Genomic DNA, 17,073 nt, shown 5'->3' with positions numbered 1-17,073 from the left:
AAAAACTAATAAAAAAACTAAAAAATCTAAAAATCTAAATAAGCTAAAAAAGAAAAAAAAGGAAAAAAATAAAGGAGAAAAACAAAACTAAAAAACGAATGTATATACAGACCGGGACACGGGATACAAATGACGACCGGGACCCGGGACACAGGGAATATAAATGACGACCGGGACACAGGGACACAACTACAACGGGGACACCGGGGGAAACAGGGGGATGTAAATGACGACCGGGACACCGGGACAGGGAATGGTCGATTAGCAATCACCATCAACAAAGCTCAAGGGCAATCATTAGAATCATGAGGTATAGATCTGAATACAGATTGTTTTCCCATGGACCATTATATGTTGCATGTTCAAGAGTCGGTAAACCTGACAATCTATTTATATGCAAAGACAATGGGACAGCAAAGAATGTTGTATATTCGCAAGTTTTACGTAGTTAAAACCATATATATATATCTATCTATATTCACAGGTGGGACATAGGGACACAACTACAATGGCGCGTAACTATTATGGCGCGTAACGACTTACGCGCGCGGGGGGGCTTGGGGGGGGCGCGAAGCGCCCCCACCAACTAGGTGTTGGGGGTGGCGCGAAGCGCCACCCCAACAGCTAGTATATATATATATATATATATATATCTATATATATAAAAATAAGTTGTCTGTCCGTTACGCCAGATTATATCTTCTATATATAAAAAAGAAAACAAACTAGAATGTAAAAACTGGAAATTGCATAAATATTTCGAAATATTTTGACAATAGATTAAAGTAATTCGAAAAAAGAAAAATGGAATAACTAAAAAAAAAACTAAAAAGAAAAAACTAAAATTAAAAATTAAAAAAATTAAAAAAAAAAAAAACCTAAAAAGAAAAACCTAAAAAAATAAAAAAGATAAAAACTAAAAAAAAGCTAAAAAAGCTAAAAAACTAAAAAAAAAAGAAAAAACTATAAAAAAACAAACTGGGAATTGCACAAATATTTCAATATATTTTGACAATAGATTAAAGTAATTCGAAAACCTTAAAACAGATACCCCAAATTTGAGGTTTAATATAAATTGTTGGAGCTTTAGCATGCTTGGCACGTAAAGATTTTTCCAAGTGTCAATGTTAGAATGAACATTGACAAATTGAAGAAAATAAATCAATAAAAAGAAGAAACTAAAAAACGAAAAAACTAAAAAAGAAAAAAAAACTAAAGAAGAAACTGTATCTATATATATAAAAATCTATATATCTATACTAGCTGTTGGGGTGGCGCTTCGCGCCACCCCAACACCTAGTTGGTGGGGGCGCTTCGCGCCCCCCCCAAGCCCCCCCGCGCGCGTAAGTCGTTACGCGCCATAATAGTTACGCGCCATTGTAGTTGTGTCCCTATGTCCCACCTGTGAATATAGATATATATATATATATATGGTTTTAACTACGTAAAACTTGCGAATATACAACATTCTTTGCTGTCCCATTGTCTTTGCATATAAATAGATTGTCAGGTTATCCCCCTGTTTCCCCCGGTGTCCCCGTTGTAGTTGTGTCCCTGTGTCCCGGTCGTCATTTATATTCCCTGTGTCCCGGGTCCCGGTCATCATTTGTATCCCGGTGTCCCGGTCTGTATATACATTCGTTTTTTAGTTTTGTTTTTCTCCTTTATTTTTTTCCTTTTTTTTTCTTTTTTAGCTTATTTAGATTTTTAGATTTTTTAGTTTTTTTATTAGTTTTTAGTTTTTATTTCTTTTTAGTTTTTTTGTCCCGGTCGTCATTTATATCCCCCTGTTTCCCCCGGTGTCCCCGTTGTAGTTGTGTCCCTGTGTCCCGGTCGTTATTTATATTCCCTGTGTCCCGGTCGTCATTTGTATCCCGGTGTACCGGTCTGTATATACATTCGTTTTTTAGTTTTGTTTTTCTCCTTTATTTTTTTCCTTTTTTTTTCTTTTTTAGTTTATTTAGATTTTTAGATTTTTTAGTTTTTTTATTAGTTTTTAGTTTTTTTTTCTTTTTAGTTTTTTTGTAGTTTTTACCTTCTTTTTAGTTTTGTTAATTTTTTTTTTTACTTGTGTCCTGGTCGTCATTTATACTCCCTGTGTCCCGGTGCTTTGTTGATTGCACCTTTTTTTAGTTTTTTTAGTTTTTTAGCTTTTTTATTTTTTTTATTAGTTTTTAGTTTTTTTGTAGTTTTTGCCTTTTTTTTTAGTTTTTTGTCCTGGTCGCTTTCTCTTTGAGTGTCGTCATTTATTAGTTTTTCCCTTTTTTTTTTTAGTTTTTTATTGGTTTTTACCTTTATTTTAGCTTATTTTTCAGTTTTTTCCTTTTTTTTAGTTTTTTTTTATTTTTTATTTTTTTTAGTTTTTTACCTTTTTTTAGTTTTTTTAGTTTTTTTAGTTTTTTAGCTTTTTTACTTTTTTTATTAGTTTTTAATATTTTTTTTCTAGTTTTTGCCTTTTTTTAGTTTTTTCAGTTTTTTTTTTAGTTTTTTATTGGTTTTTACCTTTATAGTTTTTTTAGTTTTTTAGCTTTTTTATTTTTTTTATTAGTTTTTAGTTTTTTTTGTAGTTTTTGCCTTTTTTTAGTTTTTTCAGTTTTGACGTCACCTAATCCAGTTTTTTCAGGTGACGTCACCTGACACATCCATCCACACATCCATCCATCCATCCATCCACAGACAACTTATTTTTATATATATAGATATATAAAAATAAGTTGTCTGTGTGTGGATCTGTGGATGGATCAGGTGACGTCACCTGAAAAAACTGGATCAGGTGACGTCAAAACTGAAAAAACTAAAAAAAGGCAAAAACTACAAAAAAAAACTAAAAACTAATAAAAAAAATAAAAAAGCTAAAAAACTAAAAAAACTAAAAAAGGCAAAAACTACAAAAAAAACTAAAAACTAATAAAAAAGCTAAAAAACTAAAAAAACTAAAAAAAGGCAAAAACTACAAAAAAAACTAAAAACTAATAAAAAAAATAAAAAAGCTAAAAAACTAAAAAAACTAAAAAAACTAAAAAAAGGTAAAAAACTAAAAAAACTAAAAACTAAAAAAAAACTAAAAAAAAGGAAAAAACTGAAAAATAAGCTAAAATAAAGGTAAAAACCAATAAAAAACTAAAAAAAAAACTGAAAAAACTAAGAAAAAGCAAAAACTACAAAAAAAACTAAAAACTAATAAAAAAAAGTAAAAAAGCTAAAAAACTAAAAAAAATAAAAAAACTAAAAAAAGGTAAAAAACTAAAAAAAATAAAAAATAAAAAAAAACTAAAAAAAAGGAAAAAACTGAAAAATAAGCTAAAATAAAGGTAAAAACCAATAAAAAACTAAAAAGAAAAAAAGGAAAAAACTAAAAAAAATTTTCATCTAAAAAACTAAAAAAAACTAAAAAAGGTAAAAACTAAAAGAACTGAAAAAGAAAAAAATAAATGACGACACTCAAAGAGAAAGCGACCAGGACAAAATAAAATGTTCGATTAGCAATCAACAAAGCACCGGGACACAGGGAGTATAAATGACGACCAGGACATAAGTAAAAAAAAAAAACTAACAAAACTAAAAAGAAGGTAAAAACTACAAAAAAACTAAAAAGAAAAAAAAACTAAAAACTAATAAAAGAACTAAAAAATCTAAAAATCTAAATAAACTAAAAAAGAAAAAAAAAGGAAAAAAATAAAGGAGAAAAACAAAACTTAAAAAAAGGCAAAAACTACAAAAAAAACTAAAAACTAATAAAAAAAGTAAAAAAGCTAAAAAACTAAAAAAACTAAAAAAACTAAAAAAAGGTAAAAAACTAAAAAAAAATAAAAAATAAAAAAAAACTAAAAAAAAGGAAAAAACTGAAAAATAAGCTAAAATAAAGGTAAAAACCAATAAAAAACTAAAAAGAAAAAAAGGACAAAAGGAATGTTCGATTAGCAATCAACAAAGCACCGGGACACAGGGAGTATAAATGACGACCAGGACATAAGTAAAAAAAAAAAACTAACAAAACTAAAAAGAAGGTAAAAACTACAAAAAAACTAAAAAGAAAAAAAACTAAAAACTAATAAAAAAACTAAAAAATCTAAATAAACTAAAAAAGAAAAAAAAAGGAAAAAAATAAAGGAGAAAAACAAAACTAAAAAACGAATGTATATACAGACCGGGACACCGGGATACAAATGACGACCGGGACACAGGGAATATAAATGACGACCGGGACACAGGGACACAACTACAACGGGGACACCGGGGGAAACAGGGGGATATAAATGACGACCGGGACACCGGGACAGGGAATGGTCGATTAGCAATCACCAGCAACAAAGCTCAAGGGCAATCATTAGAATCATGAGGTATAGATCTGAATACAGATTGTTTTCCCATGGACCATTATATGTTGCATGTTCAAGAGTCGGTAAACCTAACAATCTATTTATATGCAAAGACAATGGGACAGCAAAGAATGTTGTATATTCGCAAGTTTTACGTAGTTAAAACCATATATATATATATATATATATATATATATATATATATATATATATATATATATATATATATATATATATATATATATATATATATATATATATATATATATATATATATATATATATATATATATATATATATATATATATATATATATATATCTATATATATAAAAATAAGTTGTCTGTGGATGGATGGATGGATGGATGTGTGGATGGATGTGTCAGGTGACGTCACCTGAAAAAACTGGATTAGGTGACGTCAAAACTGAAAAAACTAAAAAAAGGCAAAAACTACAAAAAAAACTAAAAACTAATAAAAAAAATAAAAAAGCTAAAAAACTAAAAAAACTATAAAGGTAAAAACCAATAAAAAACTAAAAAAAAAACTGAAAAAACTAAAAAAAGGCAAAAACTACAAAAAAAAACTAAAAACTAATAAAAAAAGTAAAAAGCTAAAAAACTAAAAAAACTAAAAAAACTAAAAAAAGGTAAAAAACTAAAAAAAATAAAAAATAAAAAAAAACTAAAAAAAAGGAAAAAACTGAAAAATAAGCTAAAATAAAGGTAAAAACCAATAAAAAACTAAAAAAAAAAAGGAAAAAACTAATAAATGACGACACTCAAAGAGAAAGCGACCAGGACAAAAAACTAAAAAAAAAGGCAAAAACTACAAAAAAACTAAAAACTAATAAAAAAAATAAAAAAGCTAAAAAACTAAAAAAACTAAAAAAAGGTAAAAAACTAAAAAAACTAAAAACTAAAAAAAAACTAAAAAAGGTAAAAACTAAAAGAACTAAAAAAGAAAAAAATAAATGACGACACTCAAAGAGAAAGCGACCAGGACAAAAGGAATGTTCGATTAGCAATCAACAAAGCACCGGGACACAGGGAGTATAAATGACGACCAGGACACAAGTAAAAAAAAAAATTAACAAAACTAAAAAGAAGGTAAAAACTACAAAAAAACTAAAAAGAAAAAAAAACTAAAAACTAATAAAAAAACTAAAAAATCTAAAAATCTAAATAAACTAAAAAAGAAAAAAAAAGGAAAAAAATAAAGGAGAAAAACAAAACTAAAAAACGAATGTATATACAGACCGGTACACCGGGATACAAATGACGACCGGGACACAGGGAATATAAATAACGACCGGGACACAGGGACACAACTACAACGGGGACACCGGGGGAAACAGGGGGATATAAATGACGACCGGGACAAAAAAACTAAAAAGAAATAAAAACTAAAAACTAATAAAAAAAACTAAAAAATCTAAAAATCTAAATAAGCTAAAAAAGAAAAAAAAGGAAAAAAATAAAGGAGAAAAACAAAACTAAAAAACGAATGTATATACAGACCGAGACACCGGGATACAAATGATGACCGGGACCCGGGACACAGGGAATATAAATGACGACCGGGACACAGGGACACAACTACAACGGGGACACCGGGGGAAACAGGGGGATAACCTGACAATCTATTTATATGCAAAGACAATGGGACAGCAAAGAATGTTGTATATTCGCAAGTTTTACGTAGTTAAAACCATATATCTATATATATAAAAATAAGTTGTCTGTGGATGGATGTGTGGATGGATGTGTCAGGTGACGTCACCTGAAAAAACTGGATTAGGTGACGTCAAAACTGAAAAAACTAAAAAAAGGCAAAAACTACAAAAAAAACTAAAAACTAATAAAAAAAATAAAAAAGCTAAAAAACTAAAAAAAATATAAAGGTAAAAACCAATAAAAAACTAAAAAAAAAACTGAAAAAACTAAAAAAAGGCAAAAACTACAAAAAAAAAACTAAAAACTAATAAAAAAAGTAAAAAAGCTAAAAAACTAAGTTGTCTGTGGATGGATGGATGGATGTGTCAGGTGACGTCACCTGAAAAAACTGGATCAGGTGACGTCAAAACTGAAAAAACTAAAAAAAGGCAAAAACTACAAAAAAAACTAAAAACTAATAAAAAAAATAAAAAAGCTAAAAAACTAAAAAAACTATAAAGGCAAAAACTACAAAAAAAACTAAAAACTAATAAAAAAAATAAAAAAGCTAAAAAACTAAAAAAACTATAAAGGTAAAAACCAATAAAAAACTAAAAAAAAAACTGAAAAAACTAAAAAAGGCAAAAACTACAAAAAAAAACTAAAAACTAATAAAAAAAGTAAAAAAGCTAAAAAACTAAAAAAACTAAAAAACTAAAAAAAGGTAAAAAACTAAAAAAAATAAAAAATAAAAAAAAACTAAAAAAAAGGAAAAAACTGAAAAATAAGCTAAAATAAAGGTAAAAACCAATAAAAAACTAAAAAGAAAAAAAGGAAAAAACTAATAAATGACGACACTCAAAGAGAAAGCGACCAGGACAAAAGGAATGTTCGATTAGCAATCAACAAAGCACCGGGACACAGGGAGTATAAATGACGACCAGGACATAAGTAAAAAAAAAAAACTATCTATATATATAAAAATAAGTTGTCAAACTAAAAAAAGGCAAAAACTACAAAAAAAACTAAAAACTAATAAAAAAGCTAAAAAACTAAAAAAAACTAAAAAAAAGGCAAAAACTACAAAAAAAACTAAAAACTAATAAAAAAAATAAAAAAGCTAAAAAACTAAAAAAACTAAAAAAAGGTAAAAAACTAAAAAAACTAAAAATTAAAAAAAACTAAAAAAAAGGAAAAAACTGAAAAATAAGCTAAAATAAAGGTAAAAACCAATAAAAAACTAAAAAAAAACTGAAAAAACTAAAAAAAGGCAGAAACTACAAAAAAACTAAAAACTAATAAAAAAAGTAAAAAAGCTAAAAAACTAAAAAAACTAAAAAAACTAAAAAAACTAAAAAAAGGTAAAAAACTAAAAAAAATAAAAAATAAAAAAAAACTAAAAAAAATAAAAAATAAAAAAAAACTAAAAAAAAAGGAAAAAACTGAAAAATAAGCTAACATAAAGGTAAAAACCAATAAAAACTAAAAAGAAAAAAAGGAAAAAACTAAAAAAAATTTTCATCTAAAAAACTAAAAAAAACTAAAAAAGGTAAAAACTAAAAGAACTAAAAAAGAAAAAAATAAATGACGACACTCAAAGAGAAAGCGACCAGGACAAAAGGAATGTTCGATTAGCAATCAACAAAGCACCGGGACATAGGGAGTATAAATGACGACCAGGACATAAGTAAAAAAAAATTAACAAAACTAAAAAGAAGGTAAAAACTACAAAAAAACTAAAAAGAAAAAAAAACTAAAAACTAATAAAAAAACTAAAAAATCTAAAAATCTAAATAAACTAAAAAAGAAAAAAAAAGGAAAAAAATAAAGGAGAAAAACAAAACTAAAAAACGAATGTATATACAGACCGAAAATCTAAAAATCTAAATAAACTAAAAAAGAAAAAAAAAGGAAAAAAATAAAGGAGAAAAACAAAACTAAAAAACGAATGTATATACAGACCGGTACACCGGGATACAAATGACGACCGGGACACAGGGAATATAAATGACGACCCGGACACAGGGACACAACTACAACGGGGACACCGGGGGAAACAGGGGGATATAAATGACGACCGGGACAAAAAAACTAAAAAGAAAAAAAAACTAAAAACTAATAAAAAAACTAAAAAATCTAAAAATCTAAATAAGCTAAAAAAGAAAAAAAAAGGAAAAAAATAAAGGAGAAAAACAAAACTAAAAAACGAATGTATATACAGACCGGGACACCGGGATACAAATGACGACCGGGACACAGGGAATATAAATGACGACCGGGACACAGGGACACAACTACAACGGGGACACCGGAGGAAACAGGGGGATGTAAATGACGGGACCATTATATGTTGCATGTTCAAGAGTCGGTAAACCTGACAATCTATTTATATGCAAAGACAATGGGACAGCAAAGAATGTTGTATATTCGCAAGTTTTACGTAGTTAAAACCATATATATATATATATCTATCTATATTCACAGGTGGGACATAGGGACACAACTACAATGGCGCGTAACTATTATGGCGCGTAACGACTTACGCGCGCGGGGGGGCTTGGGGGGGGCGCGAAGCGCCCCCACCAACTAGGTGTTGGGGTGGCGCGAAGCGCCACCCCAACAGCTAGTATATATATATATATATATATCTATATTCACAGGTGGGACATAGGGACACAACTACAATGGCGCGTAACTATTATGGCGCGTAACGACTTACGCGCGCGGGGGGGCTTGGGGGGGGCGCGAAGCGCCCCCACCAACTAGGTGTTGGGGTGGCGCGAAGCGCCACCCCAACAGCTATATATATATATATATATATATATATTCACAGGTGGGACATAGGGACACAACTACAATGGCGCGTAACTAATATGGCGCGTAACGACGCCCCCACCAACTAGGTGTTGGGGTGGCGCGAAGCGCCACCCCAACAGCTAGTAGTAAATAAAATATGTTCACAATAGTACTCCCTGTATATAAGGTAGTATTGCTATTTTGATATGCTAGAAAAACTGAACAGAATAGAGAGGTTTCGAAAATTGCGTACGCCGTAAGTAAATGTTATTAGTGTAACTTTAAAATGGCGTGTTAAAGATAGGACTTCTAAAACCGTTTGAATTCCCTCTCTTTGACAATCTAAAATGGAATTAAAAATGGAAAAATGTAACAGATAATATTTTGTTCAGGAAAAATAGCCTTGCTTTTGCTTGAAATAGAAAAATGACTTACACACATTAAGTTTAGATTGTTAAATACCATTTACACATCAAAGAAAGATGCCACAAACATTTTTCTTTTTAAAGGAAGTTGGAGTTTCTTGGGGGGGGGGGTTAAGAGTGAAAGTCAACAGGGTAGGGTGGAGGAGTCTCCGCTTCTGTTAGCCTCGGGTGGCTTGGTTGTACGATGAGTTGTCTTTAATAGCAGCAATACTAGTGTTATTTTCACAATACGAATATCCCTCACAAAAACTAAAAAAAGGTAAAAAACTAAAAAAAACTAAAAAAGAAAAAAACTAAAAAAAAGGAAAAAACTGAAAAATAAAAGAGAAAAAGAAAACTAAAAAAATATGAATAAATATATATAAAAATAAGTTGTTTGTGGGTTATGTCTGTCTGTCTGTCTGTCAAGTGACGTCGTGTTTGTCCGCATATGACGTCTGAATTATTTCACACTAATACAAAAGAAGAAAAAAAACTAAAAAAGGTAAAAACTGCAAAAAAAACTAAAAAGAAAAAAAACTAAAAAAGCTAAAAAACTAAAAAAAACTAAAAAAAGGTAAAAAACTAAAAACTAAAAAAAAACTGAAAAAACTAAAAAAAGGCAAAAACTAAAAAAAAACTAAAAACTAATAAAAAAACTAAAAAAGCTAAAAAACTAAAAAAACTAAAAAAACTAAAAAAAGGTAAAAAACAAAAAAAAACTAAAAACTAAAAAAGAAAAAACTAAAAAAAAGGAAAAAACTGAAAAATAAGAGAAAAAGAAAACTAAAAAAATATTAATAAATATAAAAAATATAAATATAAATATAATACAAATTAGCAATCAACAAAGCACCGAGACACAAATGACGACCGGGACACAGGGAGTATAAATGACGACCAGGACATAAGTAAAAAAAAAACTAAAAAAACTAAAAAAATGGTAAAAACTACAAAAAAACTAAAAACTAATAAAAAAACTAAAAAATCTAAAAATCTAAATAAACTAAAAAAGAAAAAAAAGAAAAAAGGAAAAAAATAAAGGAGAAAAACAAAACTAAAAAACGAATGTATATACAGACCGGGACACCGGGATACAAATGACGACCGGGACACAGGGACACAACTACAATGGGGACGCCGGGGGGCACAGGGGGATATAAATGACGACCGAGACACCGGGACACAAGGAATATAAATGACGCCCGGGACACTCAAAGAGAAATCACAGACTGGAACACCGGGACACAAATGACGACCGGGACACAGGGAATATAAATGACGACCGGGACACAGGGACATAACTACAAAGGGGACGCCGGGGTGCACAGGGGGGTATATAAATGACGATGGCGACTCAGGGAATGGTCGATTAGCAATCACCATCAACAAAGCTCAAGGGCAATCATTAGAATCATGAGGTATAGATCTGAATACGGATTGTTTTCCCATGGACCATTATATGTTGCATGTTCAAGAGTCGGTAAACCTGACAATCTATTTATATGCACAGACAATGGGACAGCAAAGAATGTTGTATATTCGCAAGTTTTACGTAGTTAAAAACATATATATATATATATATATATATATATATATATATATATATATATATATATATATATATATATATATATATATATATATATATATATATATATATATATATATATATATATATATATATATATATATATATATATATATATATATATATATATATATATATATATATATATATATATATATATATATATATATATATATCTATCTATATTCACAGGTGGGACATAGGGACACAACTACAATGGCGCGTAACTAATATGGCGCGTAACGACTTACGCGCGCGGGGGGGCTTGGGGGGGCGCGAAGCGCCCCCACCAACTAGGTGTTGGGGTGGCGCGAAGCGCCACCCCAACAGCTAGTATATATATATATATATCTATATTCACAGGTGGGACATTGGGACACAACTACAATGGCGCGTAACTAATATGGCGCGTAACGACTTACGCCCGCGGGGGGGTTTGGGGTTTTGTGCGAAGCGCCCCCACCAACTAGGTGTTGGGGTGGTGCGAAGCGCCACCCCAACAGCTAGTAGTAAATAAAATATGTTTCACAATAGTACTCCCTGTATATAAGGTAGTATTGCTATTTTGATATGCTAGAAAAACTGAACAGAATAGAGAGGTTTCGAAAATTGCGTACGCCTTAAGTATATGTTACTAGTGTAACTTTAAAATGGCGTGTTAAAGATAGGATTTCTAAAACCGTTTGAATTCCCTCTCTTTGACAATCGAAGAATTAAAAATGGAAAAATGTAACAGATAATATTTTGTTCAGGAAAAATAGCCTTTGCTTTTGCTTGAAATAGAAAAATGACTTAACACACCTTAAGTTTATATTGTTAAATACCATTTAAACATCAAAGAAAGATGCCACAAACATCTTTCTTTTTAAAGGAAGTTGGAGTTTCTTGGGGTGGGTGGGGGGGGGGGGGGTTAAGAGTGAAAGTCAACAGAGTAGGGTGGAGGAGTCTCCGCTTCTGTTAGCCTCGGGTGGCTTGGTTGTACGATGAGTTGTCTTTAATAGCAGCAATACTAGTGTTATTTTCACAATACGAATATCCCTCACAAGAAGCCCATCTAATTTTATGTATGTGAAGCATGTTATTATCATTATTGTTGCTGATTTCTCATATATATTTTTTAGTATTTACACTTGTGACATCTGTGGCCGTGGTTACATTAGTAAAAGATCTCTTGAGAATCATGTAATGCAGCACACTGGAGAATATCCTTTCCAATGCAGTCTGTGCGACAGAAAATTCAAAGATCAAATTAGGCTTACTTGCCACGAGCAATCTCATGCTGGAAGCAAAGTGTTTACTTGTGAGTTTTGTCGAGAAGAATTTCGTCTCAAGTCACAGCTTGAAAATCATCTTCTTCTTCATACTAAAGATGGTACTAAGTACGTCTGTGATTGTGGTAAAGTGTTTTTAAACTATAGATACCTACAGAAACATCGTCTTGTACATGCTAGAAGAGAACGATGTATCTACTGTAGGAAGTGTTTTGAGCGTGCTGAGGACCGCATTGCTCATGAACTACTCCATCAAACAGGATCCTTACCTGTGACAAAGAGTAATCCTGCTGCTAAAGAAATAAAGAACATGCTTCGAATTGGGTGCTCGCATTGTGACGCAATGTTCCGCGATGAAGAAGAGTTTGCCCAGCACGCTGTTATTCATGATCCAGACTATTACAACCCGTCGATTAAAGAAGAGGGGGAGATTGAATATAACAGTGTTGATGATGGTAATACCCAGATCATTTATTGCACCGAAGAAGGCGAAGTAAAGAATGTTATTAATCCGGAGGAGTGGGGATTTGAATATGTTGAGGACTCAATAGTGCAGCAGGAATCTATTAGCTACGAATCTGTTGCTGAAGTTTGATCTACTCTACAAAACCAAGATGTGTTGAATATTTTGAATGTTGTTTCACTTGAATTCCTTGCACAGTTGCTGGTTGAATATCAAAAATGTAACTATTGATTTAATAGACAAGAATTTTATTATGTTTTTAACGCTTATTACAATTCAAAATTATTTAATGTTTTGCTGACACAATTTTACCTTACAGAAATATATAACAAAACTGAATGTTTATTATTTTTGTGAGAAATTTCACCTTCATATGTTACTATTAGTTACTAATAGATTGGTGCGATTATTTTAAACCTTGTGGAGCTATTGAATTGGTAGTATGACACTTAAAAATCTTAAGCTGTAAATAAGTATTTGTAAATGCTATGCAATGGGTCATTCTTCTTCTGATAAAAGTTTTGCTGTTTATGGAGAATTTTTTCTCTGTCACAAGAGCTAACCGTGAATGCCATGAACAATTGTAATGTAATGATGCGTGTTTAAGTATAATCTTAGCTATAAAAGGTATAACTTATTGTAGCTGAAAAGTTTACAACTTAATCATGAAGCTCCGCCAATAGAATAAGTATGGGAACTTGTTTTTATCCGCCTTTACTGTAATTGATTTACTTTCATAAGTGAGTTTCAACTCTTGCAAGTTCAATTTTACCTAAGCACGCGCAAGATTGGCACTTGCTGATCCTAAAGCTTAAATAACCACTTGTAAATCTTGCCCTGTTGATCATGCTAACATAAGAATGTACGGACATAATGTATGTGCTGGTCGATTAGAATCCTTGGAGAATTTCTTTTGAGAACCATGTGTTTTAAAATGTCGCGCCGTCGATATGTTACTTTTTTGTACTTACACAAACAGAAAAATAACTAACCTATAATAAAATTGGATACATCGTTTTTGAATTCTTTTTCCTCGCAAAAATGTAATTCAAATGCAAGGTAGTAAATAAAGCAAGATCTACTATTCTTTTTTTATTTCTACGATATTGCAAGTTCTTGAAGATATTATCTGTGAATTCTCTTTCCGATATTTTTTTCCTAACGGAGAAAATTGTTTAGAGAGGGGAGGATCGGTAGGACAAAGAAGAGGGGCGTCGAAAGATAGGTAGCCTACAGCAGTTATTTTTGCATCTTTTCGTTGTTGTCTGTTTCGTAAAAATAATTCCAGCGTAAAATGAACATAAATCACAGCCAATAAGGTAATAAAACCCTAAACGAGGATTAATAACCCAGTGAAACCTCAAAGGAGCAAAAATCATCAAAAACACCAGTAGGGCTAATACTCCCTATACCTTCGAAAGTCTAGGACGTCATTTGAGCTTTAATGAAAATAAAGCCACTTTTAAATGTATTTCTTTTTTATAACGTTAATAGATCCGTAATTGCTTAGACTTTCAGGAATGAATGAATTTGCATTCATAAGTTTTTTTTTCTGCAATCTGGGTTATCGTAATGTTTCCATGGCACTTGGTATTTACCAAGTGGCATATAGCCATCGCAAATTCTGTCGGTCTATCTGTCCCGGTTTTACTAGTTTAGGCACTTCCAGATAAGCTAGGATGATGAAATTTGGCAGGCGTATTAGAAACCAGACCAAATTAACTTAGAAATAGTCGTCTCCCCGATTCGACCATCTGGGAGGGAGTGGGGGAACGGTTAATTCGGACAAATTAGAAAAAATGAGGTATTTTTAACTTACGAACGGGTGATCAGATCTTAATGAAATTTGATATTTAGATTGATATTGTGTCTCAGAGCTCTTATTTTAAATCCTGACATCCGGTGAAATTGGAGGGAGTTGGGGGGGGACCTAAAATCTTGGAAAACGCTTAGAGCGGAGGGATCCGGATGAAACTTGGTGGGAAAAATAAGCACAAGTCCTAGATACGTCACTGACATAACTGAGACGGATCTGCTCTCTTTGGGAGAGTTGGGGGGGGGGAGTGATTCTGAAAAATTAGAAAAAAATGAGGTATTTTTGACTTACGAAGGAGTGATCAGATCTTAATGAAATTTCATATTTAGAAGGACCTCGTATCTCAGATCTCTTATTTTAAATCCCGACTGGATCCAGTGTCATTGGGGGAGTTGGGGAAGGGCGGATATCTTGGAAAACGCTTAAAGCGGAAAGATAAGGATTAAATTTAGTGGGGAAAATAAGCACAAGTTCTAGATACGTGATTGACATAATAGGACCTGATCCGATCTCTTTGGGGGAGCTGGGGGGATTTCTAGTGCTTGGTGGGAAGAATAAGAACACGTTCAAGATACTTGACTCGTATAAATGGACGGGATCCGCTCTCTTTGGGGGAGTGGGGGGGGGAGTAATTCGGAAAAATTAGAAAAAATGATGTATTTTCAACTTACGAAAGGATTATCAGATCTTAATGAAATTTTATATTTAGAAGGATCTTGTGCTTTACATTCAGATTCATTTATTCAAAATTCATATTCATCAAAATCTTCAACTTTCCCAAATGGAGAGACAAGCTCGACTACTGGGCAAGACATATAAAGAAAATTTAACAATTCTTATTGATACAGAACAGACAAAAAATGAACCACTATTTCATCAATAAAATAAAAAAAAATATTTTTAATGAGAGTATTTCAGGTGGAGTAAGTGGAGTGAGGCCAAAATAAAATATAAAATAAAAAATTGTTACCAACCATTGCAAGCAGATTCCATTATATAACTTTTTAATCGTCTCTTGAAAGATCATTTTGGTAACTCAACAAATTTATTTAATGAATATTTGTTGGCTATTGATGGGATCATATACCGGAGGTTGAAACGGGATCTTTCATTTTTCACCAGAGGTAGTTTGTACGGGTTAACACATCTAGTTATCAGTGAATTTTGATGTTTGAACAGTAAATTCTGGTCAAAAAAGAAATTATGTACATGTTGAATCTTAAAAATACCAACTAGATAATAGCAGATGCGATTTCTGTGTAAGAGTCATTATGTCTAGAAACAGGTAAGAAGTACGTGTTTCAGAGTAGATATCTGTACTCTTCGGGTGTTGTAAAAGCTTATCTAGAATTTGAATAGCTTTGTTTTGCAGGGTTTGTAGTGGTTTAATATGTGATTTAAAAGTCAGCAAAATATATCTGAGCAATGTTGGAGGTGTGCATCAATTAGACAAAAATATAGGATTCTTAGAACCTTATATGAGAATAAAAATTTTAGTCAGTGGAGCTGACCTATATTTCTTGATAATTTTAGTCTCAACAACGAAATATGTGTTTTAAAATTCATGGTAGGGTCAAAAACGATACCTAAATAATTTGCTGTGTATACTCTTTTGAATATACAACATTCTTGGCTTTCCCATTGTCTGTGCATATACAAAGCCTTATGTACTTACAATGACGTCATATGCAAACGCTCTTTTTACAAACAAACAAACATGCATACACACAACTCATTTTTATATAGATAGATAGATAGATACAATACAAATTAACTGCGTAAAACTTGTGAATATACAACATTCTTCGCTGTCCAATTGTCGTTGCATATAAATAGATTGTCAGGTTTACCGACCCTCGAACATGCAACGTACAATTGTCCATGGGAAAAACAATCAGTATTAAGATCTACACCACATTTTTCTAATGGTTGACCTTGAGCTTTGTTGATGGTGATTGCAAATGCTTATCGAATTGGGAATTGCAATCTTTTAAGTTGAAAAGGCAGATCCGTTGAAATCATGGGAATGCGAGGAATAAGAACAGCCTCACCCTCAAAAGGTCCTGTCAAGATTGTTGCCTCTATTACGTTTTCCATTGTTTTTTTTTTTTTTTACGGCAAGTCGCGTGCCATTGCAAAGCTCTGGAGGGTTTATGTCACGTAACAATATTATTGGTACGCCTATTTTTAGTTGTAGCACGTGTGGTGGAAACCCTGGAAGATCCAGGGAATTTAAAAATTCAGATGGATAATTAACCGCCTCATTTGGTTCCAAAACTGTGTCGACTGACTTGTCACGCTTTCTTTTCTTACCTTCTCTATCAGCCGCAAGCCTGTTTTCACACTGTTGTTGTGGTTCCTCGGCACGCTTTCTTTTCTTACTTTCTCTATCAGCCGCAAGCCTGTTTTCTTGCTGTTCTTGTGATTCCTCGGCAGGCTTTCTTTTCTTACTTTCTCTATCAGCCGCAAGCCTGTTTTCTTGCTGTTCTTGTGATTCCTCGGCACGCTTTCTTTTCTTACTTTCTCTATCAGCCGCAAGTTTTTTGGCATAGACTCTTTGAGCAGCTTCCTTGGCTGTTGCCATTGTAGGTTCTTCAGTCATTTTACGATTAAAAATTTTTCTGTCCACGATCTTCTTACAATTAAAAATTTTTCTTTGAACTATTTTCTTAAATTCTTTTAATGACCCCATATACTAAGGATCGTCATAACAAACATGACGACAACTAACTTCATGACGACATACAGCTCAATCCT

At 31.6% G+C, this 17,073-nt stretch overlaps 2 protein-coding genes across 3 annotated transcripts in view; both read left to right on the top strand.

The window, feature by feature from the left end:
- LOC136029112 (gastrula zinc finger protein XlCGF7.1-like) overlaps positions 1 to 13,584 on the top strand; it is a gene marked incomplete at its 5' end in the record, with an annotated part of 52,899 nt that extends 39,315 nt beyond the window's left edge. The window contains 1 exon segment of the mRNA XM_065707189.1: positions 11,888 to 13,584. Within this exon segment, the coding sequence (XP_065563261.1) occupies positions 11,888 to 12,632 (745 nt within the window). The 3' untranslated portion in view covers positions 12,633 to 13,584.
- Positions 1 to 17,073, top strand: part of LOC136029163 (uncharacterized) — a 902,097-nt gene that overhangs the window by 717,229 nt on the left and 167,795 nt on the right. The gene's annotated exons all lie outside the window — the stretch shown is intronic.

The sequence above is a fragment of the Artemia franciscana genome, chromosome 1 (genome assembly GCF_032884065.1).
Source record: "Artemia franciscana chromosome 1, ASM3288406v1, whole genome shotgun sequence".
Lineage (NCBI taxonomy): Eukaryota > Metazoa > Arthropoda > Branchiopoda > Anostraca > Artemiidae > Artemia > Artemia franciscana.
The sequence above is the reverse complement of the archived record's forward strand: the minus strand, read 5'-3'. Positions and strand labels throughout refer to the sequence as shown.